This window comes from Trichechus manatus, unplaced genomic scaffold (genome assembly GCF_000243295.1).
Source record: "Trichechus manatus latirostris isolate Lorelei unplaced genomic scaffold, TriManLat1.0 scaffold00341, whole genome shotgun sequence".
Lineage (NCBI taxonomy): Eukaryota > Metazoa > Chordata > Mammalia > Sirenia > Trichechidae > Trichechus > Trichechus manatus.
In genome coordinates, this window is record NW_004444277.1 from 426,416 (window position 1) to 446,087 (window position 19,672).

Sequence of the window (19,672 nt, forward strand, 5' to 3'; positions counted from 1 at the left end):
GATTCACTGTATTGACTTTTACAGGGAAACGAAGTAGATAAAAGTAATCACTTTGACTCTGTGTGTGTGTTTGTGTGTGTGTGTGTATTTCTATCTCCCCTAGCTCTCTCACCCCAAATACTCACCACTCACAAGAGCAGCTTTAACTTCAGTTCAGACAGTTCACTTCCCATCTCAGGTATGAATGTCCCAGAAAATGATGGCTACAAAGGGATTGCAGCCAGTGGCTGAAAAATTCCAGAGATCTCTAGCTGATATTATTAAGCCAAGATCCCAACCTCCATCTATCTGTGCCCCTTCCTTAGGCCCCTGGTCTGAGACTCTCAGAACTGCAATCCTGGCTCTGACCACAAGGTAGCGTTCATTTCCGTTTCTTTTTCTTTTTTAATGAAAAGTGCATTTTGCGCAGTGAAACAAACGTCATAAAATGGCTTGTTTGCTATGATACCAATTCTGTTTGAAAAAGTATATATATTAAAGATGTTCCATTTTTTGTTGATCCGAAATCTCCATCTCATTCATTGATTTCTCTCTTCCCTCATGAGTGTCGGCTAACCCATCCACACTGCAGAGAGGGCCTCTCCAAGAGAGCAGGGGTTCACTCTCCATTACCCCACCCTTGCAAAGGCTTCCCAGACGCTCTCCCACTCCCTCTCTTTCACTCTTTCCCCAGGTCCCTCTGGACACAGCTGCCCAGACGCCACTCCCGCGTCCCCATCCTCTCAGCCACCTCCTCCTGCCCGCCCTGCTCTGCGCTGTGCTGCCCTCTGGCGCACCAAGACGCACTAGCTACAGCTACCTGGTGTTTCAGCCTCTCGGTGCCCAGAGGATGTGTTTCTATAGTCTTATTTTATACCCGTGCCTTTGTCAGACATAATCAGAATCACTCTGTACATAGGTTTATAACCTGGGTTTTAAGAGAAGGTATTGTGCTTTTGGAGTACTGGTGGCGCAGTGGGTAAGCGCTCCTGCTAACCGAAAGGTCGGTGGTTGGAACCCGCTCCACAGGAGAAAGATGTGGCAGTCGGCTTCCGTAAAGATTACAGTCTTTGGAAACCCTATGGGTGCAGTTCTACTCTGTCCTGTAGGGTTGATACGAGTTGGAATTGACTCAGGGAACCGGGTTTGGTTTTTTAATTGTGCTTTTTGCTCCTTTTATCAATTCCTCTGTAGAGAAGTTTGATAATGGCGATACTCAGGCGCCACCTCGTGACAGAAGTCTAAACTGCAGCTTGAACTTGGCAGGAGAGTGTGAGGGACGGGCTGTGTCCCAAACCCAACACAGAGAGCTTTCTGGAAGTTTGGGTGGCAAAGGAGGCATATCCAGGGTTCAGGGAAACTGATGGCCTTCGGATGGAAAGTTCATTCTCTTTCTATGCTGAAGAGAAAGCTCTATGTGAGCGGAAGAAAAAGATTATTTTGATTTCAGTGCTTCGAGACCTCCGGACAAACAGCAAGGTTTCTATATAAGGAGCCCCAGTGGCACAGTGGGAGCCCTGATGGCAAAGAGGTTAAGCCCTCGGCTGCTAACCAAAAGGTTGGCGGTTTGAATCCACCAGCCACTCCTTGGAAACGCTATGGGGCAGTTCTGCTCTGTCCTATAGGGTCGCTGTGTGTTGGAGTTGACTAAACGGCAACGGGTTTGGCTTTTTTTGGTTACCATTTTTTCTATTACAAACAGTAGTATGCTTAACACCTTTGCTCGTGTATTCGCAAATACCTTTATAAGCATTTCTTTGTGAGTTCCTGAAAGTGTCCTTTTCAAACCATGGAGTCTATAAAATTGTATCTCAGTACATTACATTCAAAATACTGTAACTAATTCATATTCCTAACAACGCTGTATGAACGTGCATGTTTCTCCACACACGGGAAAGAATGTGAAGTGTTGCTAATCTGACAGGCAACAAATATCTCTCATCATTGTTTTCATGACAACGTGTCTTTAATGCGTGACTACAGTTCCATCCTATGGAAGTGGCCTCATCAATTTTTCAACGAAGTGTGGATGGCATCCTTTCAGTTTCTGTACACTGCTACAGGGTGCAGTTCTGGGCGCATTTCACAGGGCCATCTGCACTGGTGAGCTGCATGTGTCCTCTTGGCCCCAGCAAACCATCTTGGGAAAATTCTAGTGTTGTGATAACAGAACCTGAGGAGTGTATGAGTGTGAGTGTGCTGACAACAACATTTCCCTCTGCTTCCTTCTGCTCCTTCATGAGTGTGGATCCCTCTATGGTCGGAAACAGAGTTAGTAAAAGTATATCCAATAACCAAGGCAAGGCCGAGGGAAGTAGTGGGAAGAGTAAGGGCTTTGGGGTCAGAAAGACGTGGGTTCATTCTGGGCCCAGCCAGTGATGTGAGGCAGGCTAGGACACATAAGCTTCTGGAATCCCAGATTCCCCATCCAGGGAGGGAGGAGAGGCGTCCTTCCCTCATAGGGTCCTTGTGGGTTTTGATGGGATCACAAAGGCAGGTTCTTTGGTCTCGGCCATGCCTGGGATCTGATGCTCCGTTTTCTCATCTGTAAAGAGGGAAATACCATGTTGACCTTACAGTTTAGCCAAAAGCATAAAGTGTTATTATGTAGATTAAGGGATAAGTCAGTGTCTTATTAGCTAGATATTCAATGGGAATATAAAGAATGATAATATCTAACCAGGGGTTAATGAAGGTTTTGCTTGCTTCTTTAATTTTTTCCTGTTTTCCAAATTCATTTAAATATTTAGCAAAGATTATATTTAAGAGTATTGCGTAAAGAAAATGGTTTAAAAATTTCAAAACTGCAATTCTACCTCTAAAAAGTTGATATGGGCTTTGCCATACAAAATCGTGTCTGCTAGAAAGAAGACACTGTCATGTCCATACTCTCATGGAATCCTTTAGAGGAGGAAGCATCAATCCACAGTCCTCTTCAGTTTCAACAGCTTCTCTGAAGTACATGCCCCAGTTGTTCCTCATGGAACAACTCTGGGGTTCCATTGCTTACTTATGCAGGGTCCTGGGCAACCCCCTCAAAAATGCTGTCAGATAAAATATAAATCCAGACTTTGATAGGGAGGTGTTGTATTCAGAAAGAACTATTGCAATAAGGAGAATGCTCAGAAATCTGCAGGCATCTCAAGGGTTAGACAAAAAGGATTTTTCTTTTATAGAGACAAGAGTAAACAAGGCTAAAAAAGCAAGTGTGGGGAAGCGGGATGAAAGGTAACAGGACTGGATAGTACATCAGAGAATTTTTTACCCTGAGGCCACCTATTGTCAGGAAGAGCTGTTAAGGTGGAATTGTATGCTGGCTCAGGCTGAGGGTGGGCCGAAATTCAGAGGCCTGGGGGAAGGAGAGAAGGATAAGCAAAGTTTGGTTAAAGGCATTTTGTTCCAGTTGATCAGTGGGGACAAGCCAGTTCAGCTAGTCATTTTTGAGGTAAGGAATGTGAATTTGGAGGGTCTGTTTCTACCTTGTCATAGGTAAACAAGGGGCCATCTGTGAGTCTCATCTAAGTCATATAAGGGAGGGTGGTGGCAAAGGTCAGTTGTTTTAGAGTCAGGCATTGTGGTCAGCAGATTCCCAGAAGAAGCTGATAAGGGAGTTACATTCCACTCTTTCAGTATTTGCTCAGGCTTGGGGACAAGCAGATTTCAGGGGTCTGTAGGAAGGAGAGAAGCCAGACTAAAATTTGGGCAAGACAAAGCAGAGGGTAAGAAATGGACAATTGTGAACACTTGGCCAGCAGGAGAAGTGAATCCTGGAGCAAATCTCCGGACGAAATATTTGAAAGCTCTGGAGCCTTGGTGGTGCAGTTGTTAAGCGCTTGGCTGCTAACTGAAAAGTTGGCAGTTTGAACGCACTCGCTGCTCCATGGCAGAAAGATGTGGCAATCTGCTTCTGTAAAGATTTACAGCCTTGGAAACCTATGGAGAAGTTCTACTCTCTCCTATAGGGTCGATCTGAGTCGAAATGGACTCCATGGTGACGAGTTTTGTTTTGGTTTGTTTGGAGTCTTCAGTCCACTGTGTGAAGCCACAGCCTAAGAGAAATTTTGAGCTCACAGTCATTGGACTTCTTTCAAATGGAAAAGTGTATCTGGAGGTGGTGAAGATGTGGAGTTACTAGATGCTTAAGGGTAATCACACCATTAGGGTTGTCTGAGGAGACTTCCCACCGAAAGTGATGTTTAAGCTGAGACTTGAGGTTAAGATAGGAGGCATTAGCCAGGTGAACAGGAGAGGACCGAGCTAATCTTGTGTAGAAATTACTACCGGGCAGTTGGGCACATCCAGAAAATTGTGTGAAATGTAACATGACGGTTGTAGTAAGTGCTTGAACCCCTTCTGCCTTCCTTGCTCTGACCTCTCTCAGCTGAGTGTACTTAGATATCTCATTGCTTTTTGTATATTAATCTTTTTATTGACTGCAATGCATAGTTCTTTTCTGAATTATTTCAGTATAGACTTTGAACAATATTCTTTTAGGTAATCAGATTTGCTTATATACCAAGAATTTGCCTAAAAACTGTGTTCCAAATATTTTTCCAATAATTCGCATTTCTTAATATGTGACATTTTTGTTTGTGATAGACGAGGTCTTTTATGACTTCCCCATGGTTTTTCTGATTAACTTTGTAACATAGTTAAATGCTTTTCCAGGGCTACACATCTAGTTTAAATTCCCCTGGTGTCTATGTTGCGCTCCCAGGACACTCAAGCACCCAAGCCTCTTCTTGGTGGTGAAGATGATGGTGAAGATGAAATCCTTCCCCTTAGGCCTAGAGGCCTGGCGCTCTGTCAGAGTCCCCTCACAACTCCTGCTCACATCAGCAACTGTGTAAAACCAGTCCAGGGAGGCTGAGATCACCCACCTTTGATGCTGTGTGGTGGACAATATATCCCACTCCACACACCAACTGCATCCTGTGGAAATTCAGCTTCTCTTCCCTGCTCCTTTCAGACCCCAGATGCTCCACGCAGCCCTTTCTCATCCCCCTTCACCCTGGACTAGGTCACTGGGTACCTGCCCCTGCTCTCTTTCATCCCCCTTCACCCAGAACTAGGTCAGCAGGTAACGGCCACTTCTCTGTTTCTTAGGTCCCCAGGGAATGGGCTGTCTTTAATCTAGCAGAAAAAAAGATACAAACACAGAGGGCAAGGTCTGAGAGGGGTCTGGGCTCAGAGCTTCTATGTCCCCAGGGGATGTGCTCACTTGCCTGAGAGCAGATGTTCAGTTACCACCCTGGAAGCTCCACTGAGCCTCTGTCTTCCAAGGCCTTTATTGGCCTCACCACGTGGCCATGATAAATTACATCATGCCTCCTGAGGCTGTCAGCATCAGGCCTCCAGGTGGTCCGTCTTGGTCTGTCAGCCCCCAATCATTGGCCTCAAGTGGGGTCTGGCTCTCAGGAACCAGGACCACAGGCCAAACTGTTTACTACAAGGGGGTTCCATACCTCACACCTGGATATGTCCGGGAGGTGGTTTGTGGGGCCCAGAGAGAAGCACAGGAAAAGTGGCCAACATGGAGAGGAGGTAATAAACATGACAGAATTACTATAAGCCGAGGTAATTAGATTGATTTACATGATAGCTCCTTTAAGCCAAACAACTATCCAGTTATTGTCCCTATTATTCATAAATGTAGAATTTGGTCTAAAGCTTTTTCCATTGTGTCCTGAAGCCTTCAAGGTTTTGAATGTTGGAATCCCCAGTGGCCTGGTATTTGATGCAACCCAGTATATTACTCAGTTTTGTTCTGTGTGAGTTGCATTATTTTAAAATAAAGAAAATGAAAATTTAAAAGAAATTTCTGTAGTGTCAACAGAGATTTTTTTTAATTTAAAATGTGAAGAGGTGACAGTAAATATGCGTGATCATAAAGAAATTTTTTTAATCAGTAGAGGAGAGAGGAAAAGGTATATCAACAAATAATTCAACTAAAAAGCAAAATGCTTCTCTAATAAACATCTGGAGAGATGCCAAACCACATTAGCTAAAGAAATAAAAAATCAGAAATGTCATGATAAGTGGAAAAAAAGGTTTGCAGAAAATTGATTACAAATTTTAAAAGAATATACATACTTATTCAATACTTACAAATATTTTAAGGTAGGTAAACACATTATCAAGAAGCCCTGGTGGCACAGTGGTTAAAGTGCTCGGCTGCTAACCAAAAGATTAGTGGTTCGAACTCACCAGCCGCTCTGCAGGAGAAAGATGTGACAGTCTGTTTCAGTAAAGGTTTACAACCTTGGAAACCATATGGAGTAGTTCTACTCTGTCCTATGAGGTCACTAGTCAAATCGACTTGATGGCCATGGGTTCGGTTTGGTTTTTATATATATTACCTAAAGACAAAGCTGGACAACGAATAAAGAAGACTGAAGAATTGATGCATTTGAATTATGGTGTTGGTGAAGAAGTTTGAATACACCATGGACTGCCAGAATTAAAAAACAAATCTGTCTTGGAAGAAGTACAGCCAGAATGCTCATTAGAAGTGAGGATGGCGAGACTTCATCTCACGTATTTTGGACATGTTATCAGGAGGGTCCAGTCCCTGGAGAAGGACACCATGCTTGGCAGAGGGTCAACTTAAGAGAGGAAGACCCTCAATGAGATAGACTGACACAGTGGCTGCAACAATGGGCTCAACCATAACAATGATTGTGAGGATGGCACAGGACCAGGCAGCATTTCGTTCTGTTGTACATGGGGTTGCTATGAGTCGGAACCGACTCGATGGGATCTAACAACAACAAAGGAAACATATCTGCAAAGTGTGTGCCAATCTATTTACAGTTGATATCTGTGGGTCACAGTGAGGGGATCTCATAGATGAAAGATGCAGAGTTATTCTCCAAGTAGACTTTTTAGTGTTTACTATTTTGTAATGAGGCAAATTTGTTGAGAGAAACACTTGAAAATATCCGATAAAAATTAATAAAAAGGCTCACATATATGTATTGGTTTAGAAAAATGTTCACAGTATAGTGTTTTAGTTTTTAAAAAATACAACTTTTGACAATTTATCTGTGTATGTGTGTGTGTTTCTGTCTTATACTTCCCTGTGCCCAAATATTCGCACGCTCTTATATGCAGATTTATTTTCTCCTCTCTCAGGGGCTGGACTTCTTCTCTCAGGGCATAGAGATTGCTTCTAGGGAGTGGAAAATTCCAGAAAGTTTTGGCTGATGTGGGCTCCCAGGCACTGCCTCTCCTTTGCAAAACGTGGTGGCCTGAGACTTTCAGAGCTACAATTCTGGCTCTGACCACTAGGGGAACTCTATCTACATTGAGTACTTTTTTTTTTTTTATTTAAAGAAAAAAGCATTCCCCTTGCCCCCTCAAAATCTCATTCCAGGGTCAAACCAAAGTCTGTTATTTCCATTATAGATTCCAGGTCTGTTTTTTCGTAAGTTCTCTCTGGGATGGCTACGGTTATTTCCTGCTATTTCCAGGTCTTTCTGTTACTTTGCCCTAATGTAAAAAAAAAACCCCATATAGTGCAGCAAGACTTTATTAAAGCTATGCATGGGAGGGGGTCATCCCCATTCCATGGAGCTCAGTTCCACTCTCTGTTTTCCCATGTAGCATGTGAGTGACTGCAAACAAGCTCCTGCATTTCACTAAACCTCAGCAACCTCAGAGAGCTGGTGATTCTGCATTCATGGCCCCCTTGTGAGGGACACATGAACAAATAGATGCAATGTAGCAAGTACAAAGCCTGGCATGCAGCAAGCCCTCAGAGTTGCTTGGGTTTGCAGAATGAAGGAACAAGATGTAATGCAACAGACACAGAGTTTAGTACACAGCCTACCCTCAGTTCCTGGGTTTACAGCTACAATACGTGGGACCCAGGCCTCCTGACTCTAGTTAACCACCTCAGCCCAGGAGTAGGAGGGTAGCTCAGTTGGAAATGGCTCCCTGGGTGTCAAGCTGGTAGCAAAATCAGGGCAGTAAGAACAGGAAGTTAAGTCTCCTCTGGTCCCCAGGGCTCTCCTCTCTATGCCCTTGGGGAAGAGACTTCTTGTGAGGACTCCATCTTGCTAGCGTGGCCCTGACAAGGTGGTTTGGAGACTGCTCTCGCCTTCCTCAACAGCCTCCTTGATCTACCCCAAACCCCTGGCTCCAGACCCCACAGAATCTCCTCAAGAAATTTCTGTGAGGACAGTGGTGACAGGTCACTGGCTGCAGGATGGGTAAGTTGGTCAGCACTGAGGGCGTGGGGTGGGTTCTGGGCCCTTCCCCCACCCCACTAGATAACAGCTGACCGCCTTTAGATGATGGGTGATGAGGGCCTAGGTGACTTTTCCACTCTCCTGAGGATGGGGTTGGGTGGGCCCTGAGACCCCCATTATGGTTCTATATGGAAAATCTCTCTTCCTGTAGTTTGGTCATGGCTGAGGTGAGATCCCCCTGGTTGAGAGGAAAGGCCTGAGTCAAGTGGTTCAGAGTTGGGGAGTTGGAAGGGTTGCCTGGGGTGAGGTGTTGAAAATTAACATTCTTGGGATTCATACTGGGGGGGAGGGGCTGGGAACTCACCCTTATCCTTGAATCCTTACACCAACTATTCAAGGTAGATTGTATCACCCCTATAGAACTTTCTAGAGGCTTGTTTTATGGCCCGGCATATGATCTATTCTTCAATGTTCCATGTGTGGTTATTCTGTGCAGTGTTCTATGTCAATTAAGTAAATTTGTTACATTGTTTAAATCTTCTCCATCTAACTGAATTTGGGTTTACCTGTTTTATCTATCACTCAGTTAAAATGTCCCACTGTCACTGTAGACGTGTATTTCTTCATTTATTTATGCCAGTTTTTGCTGTGTACATTTTGGCTTCTATGTTAAGAGGTGCACGCAAATTTAGAGTTGTTTTATTATTATATTCTTGTGGAATTGAACCTCTTATCACTATGAAATCTCCCTCTTTTTTCTAGTAATGTTTTTGTCTTAAAATGCACTTTTTGTCTTATTAATATGGTTGTACCAACTTGATATCTTTTGTTACTTTTGGAAATTTCTCAGACATGATCTCTTCAAATACTACTTCTCCACTATTCCCACTCTTTCTTTCCAGACTCCAATTAAACACGTTAGATTTATTCAATATATCCCCACCCCCTCCTTTGGTATTCTCCATCATTGTGTCTCTCCAGGCTACATTTTGAATATTTTCTTCAGATCTAGCTTTCGTTTCTCTAAGTCATCTATCAAAGTGGGGAATTTGCCTTTGACCCTTGAACCATAACACCAAACATTCAGGGTAGATTTTATTATTCCCCTAGAGCAGAAGAGGGAGGTAAGTGTTAGAGATGTTAAGCAACTTGTCCTGGGCCACCCAGACTGAAAACAGCAGGACAGGGACTAACATCACAGAATAGACCCTCTGCCTAAGCCCTTCCTTCTGTGCTGCCTCTCTCCTGGGCTGCGAATGCTCCCTACCTCTCATCTCCCAGGAAGTGGAGCCACAGTGAAGTCTTTCAACCTTTGTAGCACTGTGCTATATTTTTCTACATTATAAAAGTTAGTGAAATTACTTCACTAGCCATAGTATTTTCCCAGGACTTTTTCTGGCATTCAGACCATTGATTTGTTGTTCTCAATTTCAGGGGAGGACAGTCACAAAGTTAATTTTTTTCAAAGAAGAGCAAGATACTGGGGTATTTTCCGAAGGAGGTACGTCAGTTGGTCTGAACCAGTCAGCCCTGGCATTCAACCATCATCACACCAGGAGCAAAATGGAGACGTGGCAATGAGTGATGCCCACGTGGGCCCTGGAGTGAGATAGTAAGTGGCCACTCAGCATGGTGGCATGTACCAGCCAGTGGAATATGTAACCCTGTATGTAACTCTGTCATTCCTTTTCTCCAACCTGGTAGAGTGAGGAATGCTAGGACCAGATTAATGGTTGAGCAAACATTATTATAGCCTTGATATCAGTAGGGCGAGGTATTAGAAGACTTTCTTGGCATTCATGGATGCCTTCTTTCTCTCCACATCCACGCAGCACCCCCTATGCCAACCCAACCTACCGTCGGAGAGACAGTTTTCACAGAGGAGACCAAACCCGTGGTAACATGGAAAGAGAGAGAAAACCTCCAGAGGGAGGAATGGAGGGGAACAGGCAGGAAGGGACCTCCAGGACCTGGTTCAAGATCACAGTGAGTGTCCTGGCAAAATCACTAATGTGCAGGAGACACAGGTTGGGTTGAGTTGTTCTGATCTCTCGGAAACACTAGGTACATTCCTGGGGCATGAGGAGTTGGTAATTTCTCCTTTTTATTACTAAGTGTTAACATTGTCAATTCGTCTAAAGGTAGGTTTGGAGAACCAATAAAAAGAGAACAGGCTGAAGGTGGGGAGAATGGGAAGTCTGTCTAAAGACAAAGGTGGAAACTGCTCACAAGGAGATGGAGCACCTCCCTACCGCATGGCTCAGTTTGGCTCAAACTTAGGGGTTGGAGGGGGGGACAGGGATGTGGTCGAGTCTCTGGAGTCCTTGTCAGAGGGGCAGACAGGATCTGCATTAGGTAGAATCTCCTGGAACCTTATAAAGGGAAGATCATGTTAAAGATCCTAAGTTGATTATTTGGAGGAGGATGTTTGAATGGAAAGAAAGGGTATTTAGCAAACCAACGTTTGGTACAAAAGTTAGAAATAATGGACACTGACCTATGTTTAGAAATTATTTCTAAGCTTAGTAAAAGATCTGAAAGGAACACATGTTTGGGACTCTCTTTAAGCTTTATTTTCATCATGTCAGTCTTTTCTCCCATTCTTTCTTTTGATCCTAGATTCCATTTGGCATAAAATATGATGAGAAGTGGCTGCTGAATTTGATCCAGAGCCAATGCAGTGTCCCCTTCAACCCGATCAAGGTAAGAGGGGACAGGGAAGCAGCCGAGTGGGCCCAGGGCCGGTGGAGGGGCCAGGCTGAGCAGGAGCTCTCACCTCATATTATATTTCTCTTGCCCCTTTCCCTGAAGTTTCACTATGAGAAAATGCAGGCTCAGTTCTTTGTTGAGAATGCCAGCACTGCCTTCGAGTTGAAGAAAGTCAGCGGCAAGATTTGCAATGAAGATAACGAAAGTGTGCGTGTCAGGGCATAGCCAGGGCTAGCTGGGGGCAGGAGGGCAGGCAGGAGGACGGGTCTTGCTTGATCTTGGGTTTCAGAGTTCCTGGTGCTTACCCAAACTCTCTTCTCTGCAGATATCTATCTTTGTCAGCCCCTCTCCTGTACCCTACTTTGAGCAGAAGGAGCAAAAGTCAACAAAAGTGAAACTCATAAAGGTAATGCAGACTGAACACATGTGCGCCCACACCCAGACCCACCACTTCTTCCCTCAACAATCTCCCCCTCCATCACCTCAGCATCAGAGCCACTTCCCTCCATCTCTGTCTCTGCAGAAGACCAAGATCAAAGAATATGAAGTCCCCCAGCAAGCTCTTGACCTCCAGAGACTCCACTCAGACCCAGGTATGACTGACAGCAGTAATTCTAGGGCAAGTGCAGGCAAAGGGCCCTTTCTGGGAGGGAGGGTTAGAGGGCAACTTAGGGAGGTGTTGGTGCTGGCGCTGGTCCAGCCGGGCCCCTCTCATCCTTCTGATTCCCTCCTCTTGGCTTCCTGAAGACGTGATGAGCCATGATATTGAAATGGGGCCAAATCTTAGAAACTGCATGGCTGTCTCCCCACGGATCCATGAAGAGAACATGCCCAAGGTGAGACCTTAGACCCAGTGCTGAGGAGGAGGGTGGGACAGATGGGGTAGAGGGAATATTTGTCCCAGATATCACCTCTTGGACCTTCAGTCTAGTTCTTCCCCCATCACAGCTTTTGTCCTTCAACTTGAGCAACAACACACCCTACCAGCTTGTTGGCCTGCCTGACACCATGGAGAAGGACCCTAACATCAAGAGCCTGAACCTCTCCAAAAATGAGGTGAGAAGCGATAGCCAGAGCACTCTTTGAAGGGAAGATGGTTGGGCTCATCAGGGTGATAACAAGAGGTAGGCAAGGTGATTTGTGGGGGAGGGTGGATCTGGGGTGCAGGGCCCTCCTGGCTGTCTCCCTGACTCACGTTTCCTTGTCATAATTACAGGTGAAGTCTGAAGGGGAGTTGGACAAGGTGAAAGGGCTGGAGCCAGAAGAGATGTGTGCGGACAGAAACCCTCTGTGCACCACCTTCCCAGATAAGTCCACCAACATAAGGTCAGTTGCGCCCTCTGTTCCCCCCTGGCAGCCTGAGCTGCCCCTGACAGTGCCCGTCTGCAGGAGGCTACAGCCCAGTCCTCTGGGAGGACAACGTGCCCTGCCCTCTCCTCTCTCTGTCTTTCACCTGTGCTTAGAGGTCTCCCTGCCTTCCTCTGGCCTGCTCACTGCTCCCCGGGAGCTAGGGCCTGTCTCCCGCCTCTCTGCACCCAGCCGTCTCTGGCATGGCCTCCCCAAATGTGCTGCAGGAAGCAGGGCTCTCCCTTCCTCCCAAGGACCAGGGGTGTCCAGACTGTTCCCTGCTCCCCTACTGGGGCTGCCTTGAGCCAAATCCTGATGCCTGGGACTGTGAAGGTTTCTCCTCACCAGGGCCTCCTGCTGAGACAGGCCTTCCTGCCTCTGAGCTGAGATGGGACTTCCCTCCCTGTCCTGTGATGGGCCCTCTCTCTCTTACCCCAAAAGGGTCCCCTGACCTGCCCCAGGCTGACATTGGTGCTTTCCTGCCCCATGCTGAAGGTCGAGGCCCAGGGGCAGCTGTATCATGACATCTGTTCCTCTGGCCCAGTGAAGGAACAGGGCCCTCCTGGGGGAGAAACTGGGTTCCCTGAGTCAGAAGCGAGTGTCCTCCAGTCAGCAGAGGGCATCCCGAGGCAGGGGCTGAGTGTGGAAGGCAGAGTGCAGAGGCAGATGAGGAGACGGGGGACAGTCCTCTCAGAGGCACCGCCCCCCTCCCTCCACCACATCATGGTATCCTGCCTGGTCCTTCAGAAGAGCACTGGGTAGACCAAGATGGTCTGATTCCTCAGACAAGGGACCAACTAAGACAGGCACAGTTGTACAGAGGCCGTGAGGGGAGAAGGTGGTGCTCATAAGTGGGTCCAGAGACCCTCAACCCCATGCTATGCCTTTACCTGAAACTTTACTCCTGGGAAAGGTCTCCTGCCCCACTGGCTGCTCTGTTTCCCATGCCCAGCTCAGATGGCATCACACAGGTGACAAAGGCCAGTGGGCCCCAGCCCAACAAGTACCAGTTTTCCATTCCTACCTCAGCCCCAGGGCCAGCCAAGGGCAGAGGAAGGACACGGCAGCAGCAGGAGAGCCTTTTCCCCTTTCTTCCCTCCTTTCTCCCTAATCCCCACCACCCACAGTAAACTTCTTCCCCTTGCCTTTCCTTGGCTTTTTCTTTCTCTTTAATCTCCACTCCTCTATGTCTCCCCTCCCTACCTGCACTCCCTTTCTGCCCTCATCCCCTTCCTGCCTCCTGAGCCTGCCTCACTTATCTCCCTCCCTAACATACATGGCCATCCCTGGGGATGTTCTGGTCTTGTCCAGGGCCAGGCCTAGCAGAGCCCTGGGCACCTGGTGAGGGAGCAGAGCCCTGGGCCCCCACCCCATTCCTTCCTCCCTCCAGAGCCTGCCCTGGGGACTTGGAGGGAGGTAGTAGGTGAGGCAGGGAGGGGAAGGAATCCCTGGAGCCTGGGCTTCACATGCTGCTTCTGTGTCACTAGAGAAGGGGGTCAGGCCATCCTGTGTGAGCTTCCCAGGAGGAAGGAGAGGGGGAGAGGGGTATGGAGAGAGCACCCACTAGATCTCTTTCTGGGTGAGTCCATGTGGAGGTGCCCAGGGTCCTGGAGGGGTTGTGGCACTGGAGTGCAGGTGGGACACACCTGGCTGTGTTCCAGTGTAGTCGTTCTTCCTTCCATGAGCCGGGCCAGCTCTGTGGTTACTTGCTTTTCTGTTCTGTCTTGATATTTGACAGCTCCATCCTGGAATTGTTCCCCAAGTTATTACGCCTGGTAAGTGTCTTCCTTTATCCCTGACTCCTCTAGCTGGTACAGACCGCACTCACAACCTGCCCTGAGTCCCTTAGATCTTGCCCAGGTTAGATTTTTGGATCTGACCCCTAATCCTCATGGGAGACAGACCCATGAGGGACTCTGACAAAGGCTATGATAGTCTTGCCCATGGAATTTCCAAAGCCTTTTCACCCTGACCTCCGATCACCCCTCTCCTGGGCCCATCCTTTTCTTTGACCATTCAGTGCCACACCCCTGGTCTGCACTGCTGACTTCCTCCTCCTTCCCCCAGGATGATCATGAGGTACCCCCATCCATTATCTTTGGCATTGAAGCCTACAAGAAGTTACCAGTCTGCAAGGTGAGGAGGTGGGATCAAGCAGGGCTTGGGGTGGTGGGTGAGGAGGGTATAATAGCCGTGGTCCTGAGAACTGTTTTGATTCCAGGGGAGTGTCTTTGGATCTGAGACCCTGAAGAATCTAATCTTGCAATTCCTGCAGCAGTATGTACCCCTGCTACTGTGTGGCAGGGAGGGATGGGATGGGCCAGGTCACCCAGTTACAGGCCTGCTTATGGGGGCTTTCAAGTCCACTTAGGGGTCCAGACCACAGAGAGCCTGTCCCCTTTGCTTCCCCACAGATACTACTGGATCTATGACTATGGGGACCGGCAGGGTCTGCTGGTTGCTTACCATGACGAGGCCTGCTTCTCGCTGACCATTCCCTTCAACTCTGAGGACCCGGCTCCGTGAGTATCGCAGACCCAGTGACAGCCCTGGGCCATGTGACTCCCCAGCAGACAGGCCCAAAACTCATTGTTGAGATGATTCCAACTCCTGTCAATCCTATAGGACAGAGTAGAACTACCCCTTATTGTTTTCCAAGTCTGTAATCTTTACAGGAGCAGGCTGCCACATCTTTTTCCATCAGAGCAGCTGGTGGATTTGAACCCACAACCTTTCGGTTAGCAATCCACCACTGTTACAACTGAGCCACTAGGGCCAACTCCTGGCAATGCCCACACTGGCCAGACCCCCAGTTCCTTTTCTTCTGTTTTTCCTAGAAGCAGCTTGGGTGAGTACTCCAAGGGCAGCAGGAATATGAAGAAGCTCAAGGATTCCAGTAAGTGTGTGAGGGGGAAGATTGGATGAGACAGAAGGTGTGAAGGGGTCAATCATAGGGGCCAGGTGAGTGAGGCATCCCCTGACCTTCTCTTCTCCATCTCCCTTTCCCAGTTCTGCGGGTTCAGTTGCTGAAACACACAAAACGTGACATTGTTGACTTCCTCAGTGTGTTGCCCAAAACCCAGCATGACCTCAGCTCCTTTGTGGTGGACATGTGTGTCCAGACGGTGAGCACCTGCTTCCTCCCTGAGGCAGGCCCAGAGGGCGGATGTGGGTTAGGAGGTTTAGGGGGATCTTGGGAGCTTGAGCTGTTTTACTCTTTCAGGAAAAGATGCTCTGCTTTTCTGTCAACGGGGTGTTCAAGGAGGGTGAGTGTCTGTAGAGTTCCTTCCCCATGTCCCCCACTCTCCCTCCCCCTGACGGGCTCCCACTCACACTCTCCAGACTTCCCTGGTCCCTTCCCTTCCTATTCCCTCTGTGCTCCCCAGCTCCCACCCTGCCCCCAAGCCACCCTGGTCTGACCCATGTCCATACCTGTCTGCCCCAGCACAGCCCGGGTGTTAGGGACATAGGCTGTGGAATTTGATGGCTCTCATCCCATTCCCTCACTCTGACACCTGGGACACTTGCTTACCTCTCAGTCTCCTCATTTGCAATACCCATCTCTCGGGCTGCTGTGAAAAATGAGTCAAATAAACTTGTGAAGAGTCTGTCACAGGGCCTGACACAGAATAGGGACCCTATCACTCGGAGGTGATTGTTCCTGTTGTTGCCCTCCCATCGCTGACGCCCCCTCCTGACTCCCAGTAGGCAGTTGTCCCTGTCTGGGCCCCTTCAGGGTGCCATGGGACAGTCAGACCCTGAGTGGGGAATGCTGCTGGTGAGCGTGTAAAGCATGGGCAACTCTGAGGGGTATTGTTTGTTGTTGTACTTGAAGTGGAAGGAATATGTCAGGCTCGTGTTTGTGCCTTCACCCGGATCTTCATCGCTACCCCTGCCAGCAACTCCAGGTAAGTGCTGTGTTGTGGGTGCCACGTGAGAACACCCATCCCAGCCTGGGGCCAGTGGTGTGGGAAGGTGACAGTGCATTCCTCAGGGTTTCCGCAGTATTGCAGAATGCCAAAAGGTAGATCCCAGGAGCAGTCTAGCCCAGTGGCAACAGTGTAGGCTCTGACGTTGGAATAGCGGGTTCTCACCCTGACCCCAGCATTCACCAGCTCTGTGAACTTGGTCAAGTTACACGACCTCTCTGTGACTCAGTGTCCTCCTCTGAATATGAAGATTAGAGTATCCACCTCCTTGGGCTGTTGTAAAGGGTAAAGGCGGGTGTGAAGCTGTCCCTGGGTTGGGAGTAAAGCTACAAATTGAGTGCAGCTGGCAGATATCTCCAGGGAGGTTCTGTGGGAGGGGAAAGGGTACCAGCCAAGGAATGTGGGAGGCAGGCGGAGCAGGGAATGGAAAGATAGTTTTTGCTGAGTAGGAGCAGGATCACTGTTGGGGTGTGAAGTTGTCCATCTGTCCAGCTGTCTGAGGGCTCATTCTTCTTCCAGCTTATGCATCGTGAATGACCAACTGTCTGTAAGGGATGCCAGCCCCACAGTGACCCAGGGTGCCTTCTCCACCCCAGTGCCCATACCCTCCTCCAGCTCCGTGCCCACAATCTCCCAGGAGCAGCAAGAAATGGTGCAGGCGTTCTCCACCCAGTCTGGGATGAGCCTCCAGTGGCCTAAGAAGTGAGTGCTGGGAGTGGGTGGGGATGAGATAAGCTGGGAGGAGCTGGGGAGTGAATGATGGGAACTCACAGGGAATGTGTTTTGCTTATTTCACTCATTGTCACACGGAACATTTTTCCTCTCAGTACACAGTGTGCCACCTAGTTGTTGTGAACAGGTGCACAGTACTTTCTGAATTCCGTGGACCCTGTTCCTTTACTGACAGACACTGGGGTTTCCAGGAGTTCCCCCCCTTACACACAGGGCCACAGTGCTCATTCTGCTACTTACGTCACAGCAGATGCGGAGGCATGTTTCTGATGCGTAGATTAGGATGTGGCCTTGTGTGGTCAGTGTCCCTACTTTGGTCCTGATGGGTGTTGCGTGTCCCTCCTCCACCCCAGGTGCCTTCATGACAGCAACTGGGACTATACCAGAGCCTCACAGATTTTTCGCTCTGTCCATAGTGAAGTCTGGGAATTCAGGCCAAGTGAGCAGAGGCTGGGTGGCCGGGGGATGACACTCAGGACTCCTGGCTCTGATGATGCCCCACCTTCTCCCTTCTCTCCCTCCAGCCTGTAATCAAGGTCCTACAAGACCCCTTCATGAAGTGATCCACCGTCCTGACAACAAAAACTCCAAAGGAGCCAAGGTTCTGGCCATCTTCATCATCCTTGTTGTTCTCCCTCTTTTCTCTGGCATGTGACTGTGGTGAGAGGCCCACTGTGGCCCAGGAAGCCAAAGCTGACCTCTTCAGGCTGACATGCATTCACCCAAAGGGCCATTGTTCTGTGTATTTGTCCCACCCAGTTTCTCTGTTTCTTTTAAAAATAAAGAGTGACGTTGCATGTTATGTCAAATCCCTGCAGTATCCATTGGAGGCAAGCATTGTCATCACTGACCTGCAGAGGGGCAAGGGAAGGTCTCAGAGGGTAAGGGACTTTCTGGGAAACTGCAGAGAAGAGACTCAAATCCTGGACCCACCCTAAAGCCCAAGCTGTGGCTTCAGGGGTGGGGTCGCTTTCTAACCCTGATAAACCTGGGGGCATGGCTTCTATGTCCCTAGTGTATTAATCAGTTATTTTTATACAGAGAACAGTACTGCTTTCTTAGCCATATGAAGCTATTCAAGTTTAAAAACAACTGTTTGGGGAGCATTCAAGAGCACATGAAATGCTGGAAGAAAAACATGTTCACATATAAGACTGACGTAGGAGTAATATCCTTGATATGTAAAGAAATGAGTAGGGATATAGGAAAACGGTATCAACCTAGAATTCTTACTGAAAGCAGAAGTTATGCCCAACAAATCCATGAAAAGCTGTCTGACCATAATAACTCCAAAAACACAACTGCAGACTTTCAAATAATACATGAGGAAAGACAGCTGAAGATTGGTGTTCTCAGAAGAATACACTGTGCGTGTGTGTCCATATTGATATACTGTGTGCAGGATGTGTATTAAAGTTATTACCTGTAAAAGTACATCATCATGTCAGGTAAAAATGTCTGGAGATGACTTACTTATGAGAGGCAGGTATGTTCTTTCCTTCAGGGTCCCCCTCGTTGGTGTGTAAGACACCCTCGGCGTGGGGGAGATGGACAATCATTTATATGAGGCAGGCCCTTCAGGGTCAGTTCTGGAAGGGGTCCACTGTGGACCCTCCCCTGAGGCCCAGGAGCAATGGGGGAGGGCTCTGATCCAGGGGCATCCCTGGTGCCCCTGGATGGGGAGGGAGCTGGTAAGGCCCAGCCCTTCAGTCCTGTACTTCCTGGGCAGCCCCCAGCCTGCTGCTGTCTGCAGCTGAGAGCCAGGAATGCTCTTGGTTAGAACTATCCTGAGCTCATGAAGGGCCCAGCACAGGGCAGGCACCCAGAGAGGGCCCAGTACTTCTCTGCCCACTTCATCCCTATTGTCTTTCTTCACCCTCTGCATCCCCCACCCTCGCTTGGGGCTCATTCCTAAACAGCATTGTAATACTTGGCAATTGAATCCTCACTCCTATCATTCACTCTTTAGATGGGTAGTAGGAATTATAATAATGACAACAAAATAAAAGACACCAACAATTATAGAGCACACAGTAGATAAAAATGCTTGCTCATGCTCATGCAATCAGCAGGTATTGGTTCCCAGGGTCAAACCCTGGTCCATCAGACCCCAAAACTCCTAACCACTGTTTCTATAATGAGTGTTCTTCTGTGTTAGGGCTTAGGCCAGCACAGGGGAAGGAACTCACCAAAGTTTTCTGTGGTCGGTTGATGGGTCTAGGAACTGAGACAAAGGTTTAATAACTCCCATCTTCTGTCTAGCTGACCTCTTATTATTCTTTGCTAGTCTCTATTACAAGAACAAAATGACAAAATACATCGACAATTGGAAATGATACAGAAGCAGCAACCAAAATCCAGAAGGTTAACAATAAAATTGCGGAAATTGACAATGAAAAGCCATAAGAGTAGAATTTAAATAATGGAAGACAGGATCAGCGGAATAGAAGACCAATCCCTTGACACTAATCTGTTCGAGGAAAATAAAAAAAAATGAAGACTGCCTAAGAGTTATGTGGGACACCATTAAGGGAAGGAGTCAACATAAAGCACAGAGAGAATTGTTGAAAATATGTTGACAGAAAACTTCCCTAATATCATGAAAGATGAGAAGATAACCATACAAGAGGCACAATGAAGCCCATACAGGATAGATCCCAATAGAAGACTCCCGAGACGTACCATAATCAAACTTTACAAAACCAAAGACAAAGAAAGAATCTTGAAAGCAGCTTAGGAAAAAAACGAAAGATCACCTACAAAGGGGCATCGATAAGACAAAGT

At 47.7% G+C, this 19,672-nt stretch overlaps 1 protein-coding gene across 1 annotated transcript; it reads left to right on the forward strand.

The window, feature by feature from the left end:
• Positions 1 to 9,640: 9,640 nt before the first annotated feature.
• LOC101343412 (nuclear RNA export factor 3-like) lies at positions 9,641 to 17,543 on the forward strand. The gene is made up of 19 exons (XM_023725649.1): positions 9,641 to 9,783; positions 10,004 to 10,157; positions 10,791 to 10,874; positions 10,983 to 11,087; positions 11,206 to 11,286; positions 11,404 to 11,473; positions 11,628 to 11,716; positions 12,097 to 12,206; positions 13,966 to 14,002; positions 14,295 to 14,363; positions 14,449 to 14,504; positions 14,642 to 14,749; positions 15,065 to 15,123; positions 15,237 to 15,352; positions 15,451 to 15,493; positions 16,063 to 16,135; positions 16,676 to 16,858; positions 17,242 to 17,327; positions 17,413 to 17,543. Exons 1-19 carry the CDS (start codon positions 9,749 to 9,751, stop codon positions 17,541 to 17,543), a joined length of 1,689 nt encoding a protein of 562 aa, XP_023581417.1. The 5' UTR covers positions 9,641 to 9,748.
• The last annotated feature ends 2,129 nt before the right edge of the window (positions 17,544 to 19,672 follow it).